The sequence below is a fragment of the Dipodomys ordii genome, unplaced genomic scaffold (assembly GCF_000151885.1).
Source record: "Dipodomys ordii isolate 6190 unplaced genomic scaffold, Dord_2.0 Scaffold15, whole genome shotgun sequence".
NCBI classification, from domain to species: Eukaryota; Metazoa; Chordata; class Mammalia; order Rodentia; family Heteromyidae; genus Dipodomys; species Dipodomys ordii.
This window is the reverse complement of record NW_012267231.1, coordinates 2037769-2058981: the sequence shown is the minus strand read 5'-3', so window position 1 is coordinate 2058981 and position 21213 is coordinate 2037769. Positions and strand designations below refer to the sequence as shown.

General features: G+C 57.4%; 1 protein-coding gene across 1 annotated transcript in view; it reads left to right on the top strand.

Moving 5' to 3' along the window:
* The first annotated feature begins 2446 nt into the window (after nt 1–2446).
* The window catches only part of Znf710 (zinc finger protein 710), a 31472-nt gene continuing 12705 nt past the window's right edge, over nt 2447–21213 (top strand). Inside the window, exons 1-2 of the mRNA XM_013011868.1 lie at nt 2447–2496; nt 20696–21208. Coding sequence (XP_012867322.1) covers nt 20723–21208 — 486 coding nt within the window. The 5' untranslated portion in view covers nt 2447–2496; nt 20696–20722. The remainder of the gene's footprint in view (nt 2497–20695; nt 21209–21213) is intronic.

The following is a 21213-nucleotide window of genomic DNA, read 5'->3' as shown; positions in this document are numbered from 1 at the left end:
TTCAGCCTGAGATCTTAGCGAAAAATACAAACAGCCCTAAAGGAAAAGAAGAAAAAAAAGTAAAGGCAGAAATGAAAACAGCTTTCCAGTGAAATTAGCAGATACATCCAAGCGAAGATTATGTTTCTTTTTTTTGGGGGGGGGGCTGGTCATGGGGCCTGAACTCTGGGCCTGGGCGCTGTCCCTCAGCTCTTCAACTCAAGGCTAGTGCTCTACCACAGCACCACTTCCGACCATTTTCTTTATGTGGTGCTGAGGAATTGAACCCAGGGCCTCAGGCATGCAAGGCAAGCGCTCTACCACTGAGCCATCTTCCCAGCCCTGAAGATTATGTTTCTAAACAGACAAGTCCACTAACCTCTGGCAAATGATTTGAGCAATAAAATGGATAAAGGAAACACAATAACAAGAATGGGAAAGGGGACAGATCTGGAAGAGATTTTGAAGATAGAAAATTGATGCAGAGAGAATGAGGGAAGGTGAGACATTGCTCCAGAAGAAATGTACTCTTAGCTGGGCATTGGTGCCTCACATCTTTAATCCTAGTTACTCTGGAGGCTGAGATCAGAGGATCTCAATTCAAAGCCAGCCGAGTCAGGAAAGTCCTTGAGACTCTTATCTCCAATTCAGTGGCCCTGTGGCTCAAAGTGGCAGCGAGCTACCCTTAAGCAGAAGAGCTCAGGGACCACCCCCAGGCCTTGAGTTCAAACCCCAGTACTCTTTATCTGACTTATGTAATTGTGACCCCTGTGTCTATCACCTTCATAATAATATTTTTTTTTAAAAAAAGATTCATAACAGTAGCTGAAATTTGAGAATCTCAATTACATGGGAGCTTTTCTGCAGCTGCGTGTGTACCTCCTTGGGGAGGGTTTAGTGATTTCTTATTCAAGTGCTGCCTCCCCTAGCCCAGAAGTTGTGTACCCCAAGTATCATGGCTAGTTAATTTCAAATTTGGTAAGACCCACAGCAGCACACTGTTCCTTGGCTTTAGCCAGAAATGGAGAGCTCTCCAGTTCATTCTGAAAGACAATCACAGCCAGGCGCTGGTGGCTCACGCCTGTAATCCTAGCTACTCAGGAGGCTGAGATCTGAGGATCGCAGTTCAAAGCCAGCCTGGGCAGGAGAGACCGTGAGACTCCTATCTCCAATAAACCACCAGAAAACCGGAAGTGGCGCTGTAGCTCAAGTGGTAGAGCACTCGCCTTGAGCTGAAGAGTTGAGGGACAGCGCCCAGGCCCAGAGTTCAAGCCCCACAACTGACCAAAAAAAAAATAAAAATTAAAAAAAAATAAGTCACACGGATAGGCCTGAGCATAAGGAAGAGAAGACCCTGTTACACAATCCAGAAATACACATATACACACACACATATTTTTGGTCGGTCGTGGGGCCTGAACTCTAGGCCTGGGCGCTGTCCCTCAGCTCTTCAGCTCAAGGCTAGCACTCTACCACTTGAGCCACAGCGCCACTTCCAGCTTTTTCTGCTTATGTGGTGCTGAGGAATCGAACCCAGGGCCTCCTGCATGCGAAGCAAACACCCTACCACTGAGCCACCTTCCCAGCCCTCCAGAAATACTTTACACACAAGCTACCCATCCCAACCCCATGGTCTGAGAAAAAGGAAGAAAGGTCAATATCAGGAGAACTTAATTAGTAACTGCTGTGCTAATGAGTTAAAGAAGTAAAACTACTACAATATATGTAAGGGGAGAAATTGATTAAATTGAACTGCCATTTCTCCCTAATCAATATGCTGTAAAGGGAATCGAAGGGTATGTTCTCATCATGATAAAGTATCAGTTTTATAAATAACTAATAAACACTGGCGGCATCGCCAGCACGCCAGAAACGTGATACTGCCACTGTGGCGATCATTGTGCTGAAGCAGAGACAGAGGAGTGTTAGAAATAGAAAAATGGTAAATCTGTAAATCGAGCTACTCAGGAGCTGAGATCTGAAGATCTAGCAGAAAAATGGGTTGCAGGAGATGGCCAGGTGCTTCTGTGCGCATGTGTGCGTGCGCATGCGTGCGTGCCCACGCATGTGCCTTGCTGGTGGCGGCCATCAATTTCCTGCTGATTAACTCTGTTCCTCTCTAGCAGCCAGCAGAGCCGGGGCGGCCCGTTGGCTGAAGCTCCTCTCTACCCTCCCCAGCCTCCCGCTGGCTTTTGAGTCCCCCGCTTCCTGCCTACCTGGGGTCCCTGCACCCTTTTGCAGGCCTTTGCAGCCCCGCTTTGTTCCGCTTCTGGGCAGGGTGCCCGGGTTCCCGCCGCCTTGGGTTTTGCCTGCAGGTGTGTTGGTTTCATTTGCACAGCTGGCACCTGGCGGGACTTTGGAGTCCCTGCCAAGTCATCCGCCCAGTTGGACCAGAGAGCTTCAGTCATCTGAGTGGCCGGCCGTTGGCTGTGTCGGGAGGTGTGGGCGGGGCTGGGATGCGGGGTCCCTCTTGGGCATCATCAGGTAGCAGCAGGACAGGCAGACCTGGCAGAGGAGGTGAGCGCTGTGGGGGGGGGGGAATACTGGGCCAGGCCATGGCGTCCGGGTGTGTGGCAAGGGGGCCTGTGTGGTGTTGATGTCACGCGGCACGCTGAGCAAGGGCGGAGGAGACCGTAGGCTCCCTATGTGGACAGACTCACCATGGTGGCTCTACTGTCCTTGCAGGGAGCCGGCCGCCAGGGCTGGGCTCCCAGGGCAGTGACGTCCCATCGCTTCTCCTGGTTGTTTTGTTTTTGGCTGGTCTTGCCGCCTGAGCCACAGAGCCACTTCCTGCTTTTTCTGATTAGTTTATTGGAGATAAGAGTCCAGTCCTCCAAATCTCAGCCTCCTGAGTAGCTGGTGACAGACAACCTAACATTCCCAATCTGGACCGTTCCGTGCTCTCCCAGCATCTCAGCCAAATCTGGCCAGGCTTTTTCTTCAGCTGCAAGCAAAGCCCTGACTGTCCTAATGTCCAGTGTGGCTTAGGGACCCACATGAGTGGCACACGTGGTGGCCACACGTGGTCAGCCTGGCGCCTTCCTCCCAGCCAGTGAGGATGTTCTCGGCAAGGTCAGCCAGGGTCCTGCAGGACTGGCCATCACATTGTCGGCCAGGTTTGAAGATGAGTAAGGATTTCAGGGTGAGGACACAGCCCTACACCCCCAAGTCGGCCCAGCCATCAGTGTGGCTGGCCTTGCGGTGTTCTGTGTGGTCACGAGTTGGGGTGCTCTGCGGTAGCCTGGGGACTTGACCTCCGGAGCCACTGAAGCTCCTCTCCTGGTCCCAAATCACTTCTTTTTTCTCTCCCTTTTTGCTGCCTGTGCTGAGTTTTGAACTCAGGTCCCAGGTGCTGTCCCTGAGATTTTGTGCCCAAGGCTAGCACCACAGCTCCACTTCCGGCTTTTTGATGGTTCATTGGAGATGAGTGTCTCACACAGCCTTTCCTGTTGGGACTGGCTTCGAACTGGGATCCTCAGATTTCAGCTTCCTGAGTTGCTGGCCTGACCGGCAGGAACCACTGCCACCAGCTGCTTCCTTTTTTTGTTCTTTATCTAAACTCAGACACTCCCTTCCTCCCATCCCTGCGGCTTCCTTCCCCTCCTCCCTTGCCCCCCCTCCCCCCCATGGCTCCTATCTCTCTTATCTGGGGAAGCCCTTCTCTCCCAGGGCCTGGCACGGGGGAGGTCCCTGGAGGAGGCCACTGTGGATGGTTTGGGCCAGTGTCTCCCTGCTGAGGGCTGACCCTCCTCCGGGCCCTCTGGCTCTGTCCAGATGGTCGCCGGCAGTGAGCTCTCATTGTGAGCGTTTGTCACTCGCCACATTCGGCTGTCAGCCTTGCTGGCCGCAGTGGCAAGAACACCTGCTCCATTCCCCGGGGACATGCCAGGAGGTGACAGAACCGACCTGGGGACAGCAGCTCCCACGAGGGCCAGGGCAGGGCGTGGGAAAGGTTAGGCAGAAGCTGGACCTGTGAGTACGTGGGCCCTCGCGACCCTCGTGATGCGGCCTTCCCGTGACCCCGTCTGTAGCCACAGTCACCCCCCCCCCCGCCATACTGGAGGCCAGTCGGCCTTTCTAGAGTGGTGTCTTGTGGCTTCTGCACAGAGGCCTTCTGGGAAGGGAAGGGGAGGGAATAGCGGAAGTAGGAAGTCAGGAGTGTGGGGAAGTGGTCCCCATCGGCACCCCCTTGGGACGGAGGGATGCTCGTTGCCTGGTGTCTGGGGTGCTCTAGGCCCACGTGTGCACTGAGGAGGCTGGGCAAGGAGGCCTGAGCCCCTGCCCGTCACAGGGCCTTCCTCCACCAGGGGCTCGGCCTCCTGGACTTCAAAGGGGGACCAGCCAGGACCTCCGGGGGAAGAAAGCTTGGTTCTCCCACCCGTCCTGCCCAGCAGGAGAAGAGGGCTGAGCTGGGCTGAGCTGGACCGCTGCAGTGGCCGTGAGCCAACAGGAGGGAGCCCCCGGAGTCAGCACCCCAACTCAGGAGCCACAATGAGTGCACACATAGAGCGGTGACATATGGGCAGCCGGCCGGAGCTGTGCCACCCAGAGACTTCCCCACCAACCGCAGAGCTGGGAAGGACGGGCCCGGTCCCTGTGGCCTTTTCTGTCTACTCCAGCGGATAGTATTTTGTGCAATCTAAGGGCTTGAACTCGGTCAAGGCCTGGGTGGTTGTCCTCGTGGCTCCACCACTTGAGCTACAGCTCTGCTTCCAGCTTCTTGCTGGTTCATCGGAGATTAGAATCTCCTGGACTTCCCTGCCTGGGTTGGCTTCAGATCTCCATCCGCAGATGACAGGCGTGAGCCCCGCTGTTCCACGCAGCCTGTGTATGTTTTTGTGTTGAGATTGCCAAACTTGACAGAAAAGTGAAGAGCGGTTGGCCTGCCCCTCGTGGCCATTTGTCACAGACAGGTGGTTGTGGGGTATCAGTTTGAAAGCGAGGTGCTTGACCCCTAAATACCTCAGCCTGGTATGTTTCAGGAGGCTGATGTGCTAGGCCAACATCTGGGGCTGAGGGCTGGGCTCAAGTCAACCAATCGTTACTGCAGCCAATCACCTGTGTACACAGCCCCACCCACCGGCTGTCCTACTCAGAGTTCCCCAATTGTCCTCCACAAAATGAGTTTTCCTGGCTGTTTTCCTGACCCAACAAGCTTCCTGCCTTTTATTCCATTTTGTTTCCTCAAAGTCTTTCAGCCCAGAAAGGCCTGGGTGCTGGGTGTGGATCTGTGTGGTTAGGGCTTTGCCAGCCAGCTGCCTTCTAGAATGGTGCCTGCATTTGAATAAGTTCAAGTTCCATTTGCATAGTTTCAGCACTAGCCTGCCGGTGTCCTCACTGCCTCTCCAGGGAGGTCCTGAGCACAGGGTGCCCCTCACCCCCCACCTTGTTCCCTTTGTTCTTGCCAGTGAGTCAGACACCCCTCAGCAGGTGTAACTTTATATTGTATTTCTGCCATGTCCCAGCTGACTGTACAGATGATTGTAGGCACTCTGCAGCAAGTCTGACCGGTCGGGCAGGTGTGTGTCCCGACCCGTGGGCCAGCAGCTGGGGGACTGGGCACAGATACCACGGTTTGGGGGCGGGAGACTGGATCAGGTGCAGGATGGCTGCCCGCCGCCCCGGCCCTGAGCTGCTGGGTATAATGGGATAGGGGCCAGCCTTCCTCAGGACTCCAGGTGGTGGCTCTGAGCCTTTGTCACCAAGGTCCAGGTCCCTGCTGGCGCTGTGCCGGGTCACCTCCAGCCTGGACCTGCCCTGACTGCCAGCTGTCACACTCCCCCTCCCTGTGCCTTGCTGGCTTACACCTGGGATCTGGGAACGCCAGATAGCCACAGCCTGGTAGGAGCCAGCTCAAAGGTTCTGGCCACATGCCCCCCTGGGAGCCCCTACCTGAGGCCTGTGCTGTGCGTAGTCTCTACTCCTTGGGGAGTCCTCCAGGCTTTCCCCACTGTGTCTTCTCCATTGCTTTACCTGGGGCAGGAGCGGAGCTGGGCATCCTGTCCCTCTTGAATTTCTACTCCTCGTGTGTGTGTGTGTGTGTGTGTGTGTGTTATGCGTGTACATGTGTGTGCATGGCAGTACTGGGGCTTGAACTCAGGGCCTACACGCTGCCTCTTCGCTTTTGCTCTAGGCTAGCATTCTACCACTTGAACCACAGCTCCGTTTCCAGCTTTTTGGTGTTCATTGAAGATCAGAGTCTCACGTATTTTCCTGCCTGGACTGGCTTTAAGTCTCAGTCCTCACACATCAGCCTCCTGAGTAGTTAGGATTACAGATGTGAGCTGCCTTAATATCCTAAAGCAACTCCTTGCGGCCTCCTGGGAAAGCTTTCCTGACCCCCCCCCCCGTCTGCCCAGATCTGCCCTTTGACTGGATTGCTTCAACCCCAGCTCTCGGAGCCAGGGCGCTTGGTGTTCCAAGTTGTAGCTGCCCGATTTCCTGCCTGCTGCTCCTACCATGTGATACGATGGTGAATATGAGGCTAGTGCAGCTCATTCGCTGACACCACCATAGGAGTATGTGGGAGAGCAGGCTGGCACTAAGTAGGCACTCAATAAACACTCATGGCTATTTGCATATGTCTAACTGAAATGCAAAAGTGTCTTTGCATTGTGGTTCTATTAGGCTTTAGCTCCTGAGCTCCGTCTTCTCCAGAGGTCCCTCTGTCCAGCATCCTTGAGAGCTTTGGAGCCTCTGGGTCCTTTCTAACTTCAGCCTTCTTGACAAAGATGGCAGAGTCCCTGCACCCCCTTCCCGCTGCCCACACCAGATGCGCCTCCTGCTTCCCAGGGCCCGTCGGCCTCCATTGCTTGTAATCACAGCCCATACCCCTGGGCCAGCATAGACAGAGCTCAATAGACAGGGAAGGCTGAGACTGCTCAGTCAATCAATCAATCAATAAACCAATCAGTCTTCCTCCCACAGCCTCTCCTCCCTGGCGTGTCTCATTACCCAGGTCTGATGATCAGGCAGAAGCAGCCTCTGCGTAAAGGTGACCCCATTTCAGGTTTGTCAAGGCAGTCAGGAGGGGCAAGAGAAAGCAAGACAAAGAAGGGCGCCCTGGATGTGTGTCTGCCGTCTCCGGGGACGTCTTGGTTCCCGGGCTGAGGCCGTGTGTGGGTGCCGTCAGCCCACGGCTGGTGTGTGCAGGCAGGAGGCGGGAAGCGCAGAGAGCCCACACGGTCTTCCTGGGCTCACCAAGACCCCAAGACCAGCCGCAGCAGCACACACCTGTAGTCCAAGCTGGGAGGCCAGGGTGGAAGGATTGCTTGAGATCAGGGGTTTGAGGCCAGTCGGGGCAGTATAGTGAGATGGTCATCTCAAGGAGAGAGAAAGAAAAAAGAAGAAGGGTGGGAGGCAGGCAGCCAGGTGTGGCAGTGCACACCTGGTCTCTCAGCAGTTGTGAGGCTGAGGCAGGAACACTGCCGGGCCAAGGCCAGCCCGGGCCTCACGAGACTGATGACGTCGTAGCCGGGCTATGAGGCTGGACCCTCTCACACAAAAACAGCAAAGAGAGCCAGGAGCCAGTGGCTTATGCCTTTAACTCTAGAGACTCAGCAGGCTGAGATCTGAGGATTGCAGTTCAAAGGAAGCCTGGGCAGGAAATTATCACAAAGCTGGAAGTGGAGGTGTGGCTTAAGTGGTAAGGCGGAAAAAAGGAAAAAAAAGACTTCAGGGACAGTGCCCAGGCCCTGATTTGGAGTTCAAGCCTCAGGACCAGGACACACACACACGCACGCACGCACGCACGCACGCACGCACACACATCAAGAAAAACCATGGGGCTGGTAGAGCGCTTGCCTTGCATGCCTGAGGCGCTGGGTTCCATTCCTCAGCATCACATACACAGAAAAAGCTGGGAGTGGCGCTGTGGCTCAAGTGCCTTCCTTGATCCCTTCTTCTTTTTTTTTCTTTCTCTCGTTGAGATGACCACCTCACTATATTGCCCAGACTGGCCTCAAACTCCTGATCTCAAGGCTCAAGGCGCTCGCCTTGAGCTGAAGAGCTGAGGGGACAGTGCCCAGGCCCAGAGTTCAGGCCCCAGGACCAGCAAAGAAAGAAAGAAGGAAAGAAAAGCAAGCAAGCCCATCCTTTCCCCTTCCATATCAGCCCCTCTTGAGGCTAGCGGGGCGCGGGGCTTTCCTTCAGTGCTGGCCTTCTGAGCATCACTGTGGGTCCCGCTGACGCAGTCCCAGGGAGTAAGGCCCTGGTGTCCGAGTGCCCCCCAGCCAGGGCCCCGGCCTCCCCTGGGGCCCTCGGCTGCCCAGGCCTAGAGCTGTCCCCATGAGTTTCTCAGTCACTACCAGGTCCAGGACAGGGGCAGCTGACCCTGAAATAGAGCTGATGGCTGCCAGGGAGCCCTTCTCGGGGTGCCTTGAGTTTGGGGGATGGTCACAATAGCTCTTTGATGTCTCTCCCAGGAGCCCACTGTATTTTCCGTACTTTGCGCAGTGAACTTACGGTTCTCAGCCTCTCCCTCTCCGGAAAGGAGAGAAGGAGGAAGGAAGAAAGGGCTGGCATTGTCCTGTGATTGGCACCGCGTGTGAATGGGGCCGCTGCTCCTTTTCAAGCGCCCCTTTCCATCCCCTGCACGCCACATTCATGCTGGAACATTCTTTCTTTCTTTCAAAGCTTCTGTCTTTCTCTCCCCCGCCCTTTGTGTGCGCCCTCCTTCCCCTCTCTTCTGCCTTTCATTCCCCCTCTGCCCACCTCCCTCCGACGCTCTCTTCTCCTCTTTTTTCCCCTCCCTCGGCTTCTTCTATTCAGTTCCCCTTTTTCTCTTTTCTTTTTGCCTCCCTTTTTTTTTTTTTTCTGATTCCTTTCTTCTTTTTCCTTTTGAATAGCGCTTGTGTTGCGAGGGAAGGGAGCAGTGGAGAAATGCTTTCATTCCAGAAGGGAGCCCATGGGTGGTTTTCTTTTTTTTTCCTCCATCACTTCCCAGCATGCACTGAGCTCATGGGTCTCGGTCGGCTCTGCGTTGAGGAGTGGCAGTGTGTGGGAAGGGTCCCTGCCAGGTGAGGGGCCCCTGGGAGCTGCAGAATGGAACCCCAAACCCAGCAGCTGGGAGGCACTGTGAGCTGCTGCTGCCTCTTCTGCTAGCTTGGGGTGGGGCTGGTGTCGGCGAAGGTCAAAGGTGAGCATGGAGCCCCCCTGTCAGTGCCCAGACAGGGCTTGGGCTTGTTGGAGATGCTGTGGTGAGCTCATGAGAGCTGGGCACTTGCAGATCCCCACTGGCTGCCCCATCGCTGCAGGAGCCGTGGGCCCCAGGTTGACCTGGCCCCAGAATGTCCCTGGCGAGGAAGGATCTGCCAGCTGTGGCTTCATACACAGCTGTGTGACACATCGTGTGTGACAGGACCAGAGGTGCCTCCTGCTAAACTCCTACACTACCTGCTATAAAACCTGTCTGGGCACCTGCTTCCCCGCATAGAGTTAATCATCGCTCCCTTCGTATGCCTGGCACTTTGATGGTTTTGATGTTGCTGCTATGACTCATTGTGGTTCTGAGGTCAGAGACTATACTGTGTGTGTGTGTTTGTGTGTGTGTACACGCGTGTGTGCTCATCTTGGGGCATGAACTCAGGGCCTGGGCGCTGTGCCTGCACTCTTTCACTCCTCAGGGCTAGTGCTTTGGAGCCACAGGTGCCATTCTGGTTTTCTGGTGGTTCATTGGAGACAAGAGCCTCAGGAACTTTCCTGCCCAGGCTGGCTTTATATCACCACGGTCAGATCTCAGCCTCCAGAGCAGCTGGGGTGACAGGGTGAGCCACTGGGGGGGGGGGCCTGGCTGGAGCCACCAGGCTGTCATCTCTGCTGGATCACCACCCGCCAGCCGGAGGAGTGTATGGACCTCAGGAGCTGAGGCCTGGAGGTCAGAGGGGACAGCCTCTCCTCCTCCACACTTGTGCCTGGCCCGGGGTGGGAGTGGGTGCTGCCTGAGCATAGAAGCGGGGGTGTAACTTGTCACGGCAGCTCCCGCTGGCTCCTTGGGGACCACCTGTCTCCTCTCCCCCCATACCCCCCCCTGTCGTCTCCCTCATCCAGAGAAGAGGCCAGGGTCTCCCCCAGGAAGATGGGGGGGGGCAGGTAGAGGCTGGCAGGAGCAGGGATGGGTGGCGGCCGGCCGGGATGGAGGAGGAGAAGGGCGTGCTGTGAGTCAGGAGCTCCAAGCTTCCTGGAGGGCGGGGCAGGGTGGCGGCTCGGGGTGGTGAGGCATGCTTCCTCACACCCACTGTGTGGAGGACCCATCAGCACCTGGGGGAGACACGGAGGGGGGGAGGGGGAGGAAGGATGGAGATTGGGGGACACCACCCCTCTGGATGTCTCCCAGAAGCCCAGCCGAGCCCTCACCCCAGCCTGCAGGTGGCGGGGAGCAGCAGGGTTGTTCCCCGAGCCCTCACCCCAGCCTGCAGGTGGCGGGGAGCAGCAGGGCTGTTCCCCTTTAAGAACGGGCATCAGGACCTGGCTGTGTGGCCCCCAAGCTAAGAATAGCAGGGAGGCTCCAGGCTCCAGCTCCTGTGTTTAGTACTTCCCAGGCAGAGGCCTGCCTAGACTCCAGGCCAGCCACAGGCCAGCCACACGCACGACCTGCTGGGAAAATTGTCCTTACAGCTGACTGCCTGGGACTGGAGGCGTGTGCACCATGGATGCTCGTGGCGCCGGCCGCGGTGTTTGCACATGGGCTGAGCGCCTCCTCCCTGTGTGTCTTACTGAAGGCTTGGACTACAATGCCTGACGCCCTGCAGCGCGGTGCGTGGACAGGCTAGACTGCCGTTCCACCCAGGAAATATGAGGAGAGACTGGGCCCTGAGGAGCCTGAGGCAGGAGGATGGGGAGTTCAAGGCCAGTCTGGGCTTTCATACTGCACACTGTCTGGTGGGGAGGAAGGGAGGGAGAGGAGAAGGAAGGAAATGGAACAGGTGCAGCCATCTGAGCAACAAGGGAATATACGCTGTGGATGGAATGGGGCAGGCAGAGGCCACTGTATTCGTAGGTTACAGGTGGTACCTAATGTATCACCTGCTTGGATGTCCCCTGTTGTCATCGTTATATGGGACAATTTTTTTTTTTTTTGAGCCAAGGCATGGGCGCTGTCCCACAGCTTTTTTGCTCGAGGCTAGTGCTCTACCACTTGAGTCACAGCGCCACCTCTAGGTTTTTTGCTGGTTTATTGGAGATAAGAGTCTCAGTGACTTACCTGCCAGGGCTGGCTTTGAACTGCGATCCTCAGATCTCAGCCTCTCGAAGAGCAGGTATGAGCCACCGGCTGTCCTCTGTCTGGAAGTAGTTTACCTCCAGAGCGTGCTCTGAGCAGACATATTCTGAAGGCTTCCTCCACCTTCCTGGACCTCAGAAAGGTCCAGAAATAAGTTGGTCCCCAAGGGTATTGCTGTGAACTAGCCGTGGGCGCCGTGGGCTTGGGTGAGGATTAGATGAGGTCATGCGTTTGCCCGGGCCGGCGCAGCCCCTCTCAGGGCGGTGGGCCAGTCTGTCCCGCTGGCATGAGGGCTTTGTCTGTACACACGCTGCCCAGAATCTTCTAGGAAGGTTCTTCTGTAAAAGTCTGTAAACCGCAGTGGACCATTTTTGGTTTGGGGTATGGCTGTCACTCCTGTGTCTCCTGTCCTTCATCCTGACTATCTGAACTCTTTGTCGAGGGGGGGGTGGTAGTGGTGATTCCAGGAAGAGGCACACCCCTGTGTGGAGGGGGGCATGCTGGGTTTTGTAGTTCACCAGGCAGCGTGGTCTTTTGGGCTTTGCACCTGCAGGGGTTGTGAGATCTGAGGTAAGCGATGAGGTTTTCTCACTCAGCCCCCTGGCCCAGGGCCATCTGTTGGTCCCCTGCTCCGTCCCCTGTGACCCCCAGCCCCCAGGGGCTCTCCTGAGGGCTGAGCACTGGAGTCGGAGTTTCCTGCGGACTGAGGTTCATGCCCAGCCTCTTGTACTTTCCTTGAACCCGGTCAAGTTGATGTGTTTCCTCGTGCTCATCCTGGGCCGGGTGGTGTGTCTGGTGTGCATGCACCCGCTGCAGCGGTGAGAGCCAGGGACAGGTTTGGAGGCACAGCTCAGCTGGTAGAGGGCCAGTGGTAAGCGAGTGCTTCAGGTTTCCCGTTGGAGACCCAGTCTCAGAACTGGAGGAGAAACGAATCAAGCTAGGAGTGGTAGGAGTGGTCCTGTCTCAAATGCAGTTCCACCCTGGTACCTGGCTCCTCGTTAGTATCTGAGTCTTCTCTGGCCTTGGAGAAGCAGCTGTTGGGGGTGGGAGAGTTGCTTGTTTCGTGTGTGTGTGTGTGTGTGTGTGTGTGTGTGTTACTGGGGTTTGAACTTGTGGCTTCATGCTAGCTCACGTTGTCAAGGGGGTGGCCTATCCTCCAGCCCAGCCATTGGTCAGTCGCTTTTGAGCTTGGAGTCTGGGACTTTTCAGAGAGGGCTGGTATTGGAACTTGAGCCTGCAGATCTCCTGAGTGGCTGGAATTACAGGCAGGAGGCACTCACCCAGGCAGGGCCTGGAGGACCCCCTCACAGCCGCTGGGAACGCTGGGGTCTTGTTTTATTGGTGTCGTCTCTGCTGGAGTCACGCTGGCATTCAGGTCACCTGCGTCTGCGTCAGATCTGAGCACCATGGCCCAGAGCCCCCACCCACCGTGCTGCTCACCATCCTGGTCCCTGAGCGAGAATTGGGTTGTCCTGGACATAGGCTCAGGACCTGCCCGGAGCCTGCCTGCACATCCCGTCTGTCCAGCACCTCGGTGTCTGTGATCGGGGATGCCTTGCCCCAGGCCTCCTCCTCCTGTGCCTCCTGGGACGGCCTCTCTGCATGCCCGTCCCTCCCGGCTGGACTGTGCGGTCAGGTGTGGGTAGGTGGACTTGTGCTCCACTCAACGTGCGTGTGATGTCTGCGTGTGTACGCTCAGCCAACCCGGCCAGCCAGCCAGCCAGCCGTTCCTCCCTCCCCCGGCCGCCCAGGCCGTACGTGAATGGAGGAGAAGCTGTGTTACTCTGAGCCTGGCATCATTCTGCAGAATAAATGCTGATCGCGGCAGGCATGGCTTCGGGGGTGGGCGGGGAGGTGGCGCTGCCCGGGTCTCTGTGGGCATGGAGGCCGGCTGTGGGAGGGGAGGCCGGCCTCGGCCCTTGGCACCCGCCTTCTCGCTGCTCCGGTCATCGGCCTCTTCCGTCTATCCAGGCTTGAACCTGGGCCTTTTTTTTTTTTTTTTAAACAGTTATTCTGTACTTTGTGGCACCCCATGAATTTCCTGCCTGGTGCTTTGCGCTGGTGTGTGTGCCTCTTAATCTCGTCTCAACCTAAGAGTGGGGTTCTGGGGTTGGCCATCTTCTGGGCCTGAGAGCAGATGGATGCTGATGTCCTAGTGGCAGTAACGGCCCTTTCCCTGGGGCCCTACTGTGCACGTCAGCCCTGCTGTGTGTAGCCTTCTCTCCAGAGCTCACCATTTGTGTTATTTCCCTTCCCTTTTATTTATTTTTTCCAGTCCATCGTGGGGCTTGAACTGTGGGTGTGGGTCCTGTCCCTCAGCTCTTCAGCTCAAGGCGAGCGTTCTACCACTTGAGCCACAGCACCACTTCTGGTTTTCTGATGGTTTATTGGAGATAAGAGTTTCACAGACATTCCTGACCAAGTTGGCTTTGAACCACAATCCTCAGATCTCAGCCTCCTGAGCAGCGAGGATGACAGGTGTGAGCCACTGGTGCCTGGCTATTTTTTATTCTTGTTTGTTTGTCTTGCCAGTACTAGGATTTGAATTCAAGGCCTTATACTTGTTCATCTGACACTGCTACTGATGCCACACCTCCATGAACCCCAGTGTGTGTGTGTGTGTGTGTGTGTGTGTGTTCTTCTCACAGTAGTTACAGGTGTGAACCGCCAATGCCTGACTCACCACCTTGAACTTAAAGTGGACATGAGGTTAGACTCAGTTTTCATTTATGCTCTGACATATTGGGAAACTTGGCCAAGCCCCTCAGTGCCTCTGAGCCTCAGTTTCCTCCTCTGTAAAATGCCCTTTGTTAGTAAGCTGCTAGGCTCCGTATACACGATCATACGCAGGACCTCAGCCGGACCTCGGCCGGCCTAGGGAGGGGCTCGGTGTGTGCAGTCTCTCCCTGCTGCGGTCGGGGGGGCTGTGTGAGAAGTCCTGCCCACAGTGGCCGCGCAGAGGGGCCGTCCTGGCTTCCTCCTCCGGCTCCCCAGAGGCCGGGCCTGCCTTTCAGGGGAAGTGTAGTGTCCTGATCACTCGGGGGCCCGGAGCCCGGGCTCACTGTGTCCTGGGGTCGCACTACCTGTGGGGCATCCACAGCCCATCCAGGGTCACTGTGAGACCCGGGGGCCCGGCGGGGGTGGTCCTGCAGCTGGGGCCGTGGCAGCCGGCCATGGGTTCCCTTCTCGCTGGGCACCGCGTGGCTGCGGTTCTCTCCCCGCCCCCCCCCGCCTCCTGGGGTGTTTGGGGCCTGGCTGACCACACCTCGCTGGGCATCCTGCCACTGCTCCATCCTGGGTGGGGCGCAGCTTTTGGGGGGAGCAGGGGTCCCTCCCTCTAGGGTGCCTCTCCCCCCCATGGGCCCTGTCCTCCAACCCCCACCTTCCCGTGATCCTTCCTGTCCAGAGGACCGCACTGGAGGGGCTGGGGTGAGGGGTGGGGTTTCCCTTCCTTCCTTTTTTCTTTAAGCAAGAGATGAGTAAATGTCCTGAGGCCACAAGAGAGGACTCTAGAGGGGACCAGAGGGAAGTGGAAGGAGGGAGAGGCAGGAAGCAAAGTGTGTGTGGGGGGAGGGTTGGACTCCCCCTGCACCGGAGGAGAGATGGAAGGAGAGAGATGCCGGAATGCTCCACCGAATGGCAGAGCGAAGGATGGGGTTGCCATGGAAACGGAAGAGGGGAGGAACAGAGGGAGAGGAAGACAGGATGGAGAAGGCAGGGCTCCGGAGGCAGGAGTCCAGGCACAGGGTGAGGAGGGGGAGAAGGGGAGCCGAAATCCCACCAACAAGAACGCCGACAGGGCAGGCCCAACAGGGCCCCCGCACCCAGCCTGCGGGGTGCCTGCCTCAGTTTCCACAGGGGTGAGATGAGAATGTTCCTCCCTGCTCCTCAGGAGCCCTTAGGTCTGAAGTATGCGCTTGCTCGCAGACTTCCTTCTCTGGAGATTCTTATCTGTGGCCCTGCAACTTGTGAAGCCCAGTCTGGGTTTGTGGTGGCTGCGGTTGGCTTGCTTGGTGTTCTGTGATGTGAACTCGGTGACTTTGGAGTTCACCCCATCACCTTTGTTGGAGGAAGAGTTTTCTTTTTTCCTTCTGGAATTGGAGGAAAGACAAGGAATCTTCCAGAAACAGGAGTCCCTTGCCCTGCATGTGTGTGCAGGGGGAGGAACTGGTCAGGAAAAGGAAGTGGAGGAGGGGGGTGGAGAACCCATCAGTCTCTGAAGAGAGGGAAAGAGGGTTAGACAAGACCAGAGGCCGCCTCGTGGGGCTTGTGGGTTGGTGGCAGGAGTTGGGGCTCAGCGAATCGCTCTACAGAGAAAAGGGGAAGCTGAGGCAGAGAGAGAATCCAGGGCTGCCGGGAGCTGGAGGCCTTGCACAAGGCCCCAGCATTCTGCTTTCCCTTCCTCTTCCTCTGGCGCAGGGGGGGTGGGGGGGTTACCTGTGGGGCCGGGAGAGGACTGTGGGGAAACGCCAGCCAGGTTTCACTTCCTCCCCACCCCAGCCGCACAGCTGGGATAGCCTGGACTGCCCAGCCTAGGCAGGCTGCTGCCCCCGTTGGCCAGCTGCCCCAGGTTTGAGCTTCCCTGGGTGCGCTAGCTGACACCTAGTAGGCGCTCAATTAAGGCGTTGGCATCAGACTCAGTTGCGGGAGTGGAAAGGAAGGAACCGGATGAACAGGCCCAGGGCAAACTAGTCCCCGTCAGTGCTCAGGCCAGCCACAGGAGTGGGCGTCCTCTGGAGCCGAAGCAAAGCCGCCGTCGCAGGAACCCGAGCCCTGAGCCCGAGCCCCTGTGTCTGGGGTCAGTGTGTGTGTATTTCTTGGTGGTTGTTTTTTTGAGCTTGTATTAGGGCTTGAACTCGGGACCTGGGCTCTGTCCTTTAGCTTCTTTTCATTCAAAGCTGGACCTCTACCAACTTGAGCCGCATTTCCGTGTCTGGCTTTTCGGTAGTTAATTGGAGATGAGTCTGGGCTGGCAGCGAACTGGGATCCTCAGATCTCAGCCGGGAACCACCAGCACTTAATTGATTTGTGTTTGGAAACCAGGCTGGCCTCTTTAACTCCTCCTGCCTCAGCCTCCCCAGGGCTGGGATGACAGGAGGGCACCACCATACCCAGTTCTTTTAGTTTGTTGAGATGCCGCTCTCGGTGGTAAGGGTTTGTCAGAGAATATCTGCACATAATCAGGTTGTTCTGGTTGGTTCTTTCTCCAACATGGCTCTTGCCCTTCCAATCCCAAATCAGATCGGACTTTTGTGGGGGCTCAGCATCTGTGCCCCGATGTCCTGAGCCCGCTGGCCTGCCCTGCCTCCCTCCACAATGGAGTGGGAGGGGTCTCAGGCCAGGGAGGAGTGACAGGGCCCAGGCCCTGTGCAGACGAGGAAACTGAGTCACCGGCACAGGGCCACAGGGTCACAGGGCTGGGAGCAGAGCACTGCAGCTTGTGGGGGGGGGTGTTGCTGGGGGGGTGAGGAGGGGGCTGCTGGGTCTCAGGGGTCATGCGTTCCTCCCTCCCCAGGGACAACGCCAAGCTGAGGGAAATGGCTGCCCCTGTTCCCACCTCCCAGTGCCACAGCCCCTCCCCTCCCCCTCCAGGGCTTTGTTTCTTGGCCTCTACAGCCTGCCTCTCTCCCTCCTTTCCCCTTTCCCTTTCCTCTCCTCTCCTCTCCTATCTCCTCTCCTCTCCTCCTCCCTCACTGCGGCTCCTCCTCTACCCCTCCTTCCTAGTGTCTTCATTTCTTCCCTTCCCCCACGCTCTCCTTCCTGTGCGCCCTCCCCTTCTTTTTTCTCTTTCCTTCCTTCCTCTCTCTCTTCTCCATGACTTCCCTCCCCCAACTCTCAGCACAACGACATTCAGCTTCTCCTTCCCTCTGTCTGTCTGTCTGTCTGTCTCTTCTCCCTGCCTTGGACATTTGCTCTCTCGGGTGCTGTGTGGAGACCAGGTTAGCGCTGCCGAAGGCCCCGCTGCGTCTAGTGGATGCCCCGTCCGAGGCTGGAGCCCTCTGAATCCCTCTATTTAGGACATGGGGGGGCTTTTGTTCTGTGTCCTTGCTCTTGGGGGGCAGGTGCCGCTGGGGGCGGGGGGGCTGCACCCACTGGGCTTCCCTGCCACTCTGCTCTGGGCATGGGAAGGGGTGAACCAGAGGCTGGTGTTGGTGAGGCAGGCCCGCTAGGGGGCGCTGCCCAGCCGCTCCTCCGTGCTTGGAGACTACAGGCCCAGACGCACGCGTTGCCCTCCCCCAGGTGGTCAGTGTGAGAGAAGGAGGCTGGCTCACTGGCGGGGGGAGGGGGAGGGGAGGGGGAGGGCCGCTCCTGCTGGCCCCCAGTGACCAGGAGCCTCCGAGAGCCCAGTAGGCCCAGTCAGAGCCACGAAGTCGGCTAGGGGCATTGGGCCGGGGCCACTCCACTGCATCTTACTCCTGGGGGTGCGGGCGGGCGGGCGGGCGGGCGGCACTGTGCTCCAGACGGCTCCTCTCCCCACCTGACCACCTGTTACTGCCGGGCACCGGCCTCCCGGCCATCTCCTCACCACCCCTGGGGGAAATGGGGAACACAGAGGACCGGGCTTGAGGCCACCACGTGACCCATAAGCCACTGGGATTTGAACTTAAGACACAGTGCCAACTTCCTAGCGTACGCCTTGCCAAGACCAGCAGGTCCTGCCTGGGGGAAGTCTGGAGAAAGTGCCAAGTGCATTGCTGGCTCAAAGCACAGCGGACGCGACAGGGGAGCCGGGTGCTGTGCCAGGCAGCGGGGCGCGGGGCGGGGACACCCCTAGCCTGCTGAGAAAGCGGGGTGGCTGCCTGCCGGCACCGCCACAGCTGGGCACGGTGGGCTCCTCCGTGGCTCCGAGGGTCGGCAAAGCAGCCCGGCCCCCCCCGCCCCCCCCCGTCCCGCTGCCGGAGCTTTGTCGATGCTTTTTGCAGAGATGAAGGAAAAAGCGCTCAGTTCTTAGCAGGGCCCTCAGAATAACCAGAGTTTTCCTGAACTTGGAGCCTGGGGTTGAGAAAAATCTCTCAGTTCTGTATCCTACAAACCATTGTTGTGTGTGTGTGTGTACCATCATGGTGTGTGTGTGTGTGTGTGTGTGTGTGTGTGTGTGTGCGCGCGCGCGCTGTATACTCAACACCCAGATCCTCCAAACCTCAGCCTCAGTGGGGTGGCGGTGCGTGCTTAGCGCGCTTAGAGTTTTGAAATGCATCCTATCACCTGCTGACCTTGCAAGTATCACATCTTCCCTCTGGAGATTTAGAAGGGGAAACTGAGGCACGGGAGAGTGGCTGCACAGCCACCTGGGACAGCTTAGGGCTTGAGGCCAAGCTGCTCCTGGTTAGCTGTCCTTTCCAGCAGCTGCTGGGGGAGAGGGCCTGAGCCCCTGCCCTTTCCCTTCCGACCCCTCTTCCTCCCTCCCCCCCCCCCCCACGTTCCAGATGGACCCCAGTCCCGCCACGCTGCCTCTCCAGTGTCTGTCTCAAGACAGTTCCTGTCTGGGGTATTTATAGACTCTGGAAGAGGAAGCTCCGCTGGGGGGCCGCAGCCCCGGGCCTGGGCCTGTTTCCTGAGGAAGAGCTGTCCGCTGCCCACATGCCTGGCTCCAGCCCTGGGAGAGAAGCCCCTGGTGTGCATGCATTGCCCTCCCTCTGCTGGGGCAGCCCCGGGCACGCCGAGGTGCACCATAGGCCCGGGAAGCCCTGGTGGGCGCAGGAAGGAACAGCTCAGCTGGGGTTGGCACCCTGGGGCGGGGGGGGGCGCTGTATGCTATGCACAGGTGCACAGGGCTGGCTGAGCAGGTGCATGCCTGGCCTGCTGGCGCCCAGGAAGGGAGGACACGCAGTGCCAGGACAGGTGGGTGGCTTGGCTTCGTGTACAGGAACTGGTTAGGTGAGAGACTGACTTTGAACCTGGAAGTTAGGGGGTTTTTTTTGTTTGTTTTGGTTGGTCGTGGGGTTTGAACTCTCTGGGCCTGGGCTCAGCTCTTAAGCTCAAGGCTAGTGCTCTACCACTTGAGCCACAGCGCCACTTCCTATTTTTAATCAGCAAGAGTGTGTGTGTGTGTGTGTGTGTGTGTGTGTGTGTGTTCCCCCTTGGGTGCCATTCTTGGAGCTGGTGTTCCATTACTTGAGGCTTGGCTCGATTTCCGGCTTTTTTGGTAGCTAATTCGAGATTAGTGTCTCAAGGAGGGCTGGGAATGTGGCTTAGTGATAAAGTGCTTGCCTAGTGAGCATGAAGCCCTGGGTTCAAGATGCTCAAGGACTTTTCTGGCCTGGCTAGCTTCGAACCATCATCCTTAGACCTCGGCCTCCTGAGTAGGTAGGAGTATAGGTATAAACTACTGGCGCCCAGCCGAATTTAGATACTTAACTATGTAATGTTTCCTTAATCGAGAAAAGCAACGGTCCTCTCCACAGACAGGCGTTTTGCACCAGAGCTGAAGAGGTGGCAGCCGATGTTGGAGACCAGATTTATTTTTGTATGTTGACTTGTTTTTATCCTATATATAAAAAGCCATTCTCCAGCCAGAGCTATCGCAAATGGTGACAGTTGTTTAACACCTCACAGTCGTCTAGAGGGCTGTGTAAAATTAATTACCCCGGTGGCAGAGCCAGCAGGGCCGCTCAGGGTTGAACGTGGTCTGTGTCACGTTTGAGTTGATGCTGCTTTTGACCGGTTCTTCACATAGTGGCATTGTTTTTGATTTTTTTATTTTTATTTATTTTTTTTGTCAGTCATGGGGCTTGAACTCTGGGCCTGGGCGCTGTCCCTCAGCTCTTCCGCTCAATGCCAGCGCTCTACCCCTTGAGCCACAGTGCCACTTCCTGTTTTCTGGTGGTTCATTGGAGATCAGAGTCTCATGGACTTGGCTGCCTGGTCTGGCTTTGAATTGCGATCCTCAGATCTCAGCCTCCTGAGTAGCTAGGATGACAGGCATGAGCCACTGGCACTGGACAGTTTTTGCATTTCTGAGTTCAGTTTCTGAAGACTTCTGGAAGGACTTACAGGGTACAGTTGGCAAATCATGGAAGTACAACCTCCCCAACGACATGTGGGAAGACAGGCCAGTGGGGCGGGGCTTATCCAGGATCCCACAGGGAGATGGGTAGATACCGTTAGCTCTGTAATTACACTCGTGTCCGGCTCTCCTGGCAGGAAAGAAAGACCTCAGGTCAGCATAGCCAGTCCTGTCCATGCTATATAGAACTTCCCTCCCCTCCCCTCCTCTCGTCCCTCTCTTCCCTTCCCTCTTTCCTTCTTTCTGTGCTGGTACAGAAGGGGTTTGAAGTCACAGCCTTCTGAGCTCTCGTGGCGTTTTCACTCAAGGCTGGTCCTCCACCCTCCGAGCCATGGTTCCACTTGCAGCTTTTTGCTGGTTCATTGGAGATTTCAGAGTCTCTGGTTTATCTGCCTGGGCTGGCTTGGCATCTCAGGTCTCAGCCTCCTGAGTGGCCGGGATTCGGGACGTGGCCTGGCGGCAGTAACCAGTGTCCCCTGCTCTCCCCACAGCGATGCCCTCCTAGGCGCCGCCGCGGGATGGAGCGCTTCAAGGACTCAGGGACACAGACCGACGCGGTGGTGGTGCTCTCGCTGGCTCAGGCTGCCGTCCTGGGTCTGGTCTCCGAGAATGAGCTCTTCGGGGCAACCATAAGCGCCGAGGCCTTCTACCCTGACCTGGGACCCGAGCTGTCCGGGACCACCACGGGGGACCCCGGGCCACCGGGCCCTGACATCTACCAGCTGGCGTGCAACGGGCGCGCGCTGGAGGAGCCGGTGGAGGAGGAGGTGCTGGAGGTGGAGGCCGCCTTCGAGAAGCACACGCGGCGGAAGACGCGGCCGCCCGTGCGCCTGGTGCCCAAGGTGAAGTTCGAGAAGGTGGAGGAGGACGAGGAGCAGGAGGTGTACGAGGTGTCGGTGCCTGGGGTGGACAAGGACGGGGGTGCGGCGGCCGAGGCGGTGGCCGAGGCAGCGGCGGGCGAGGCGCTGGTGCAGAGCAGCGCGGTGCGGATGATGGACCTGAGCGCCTT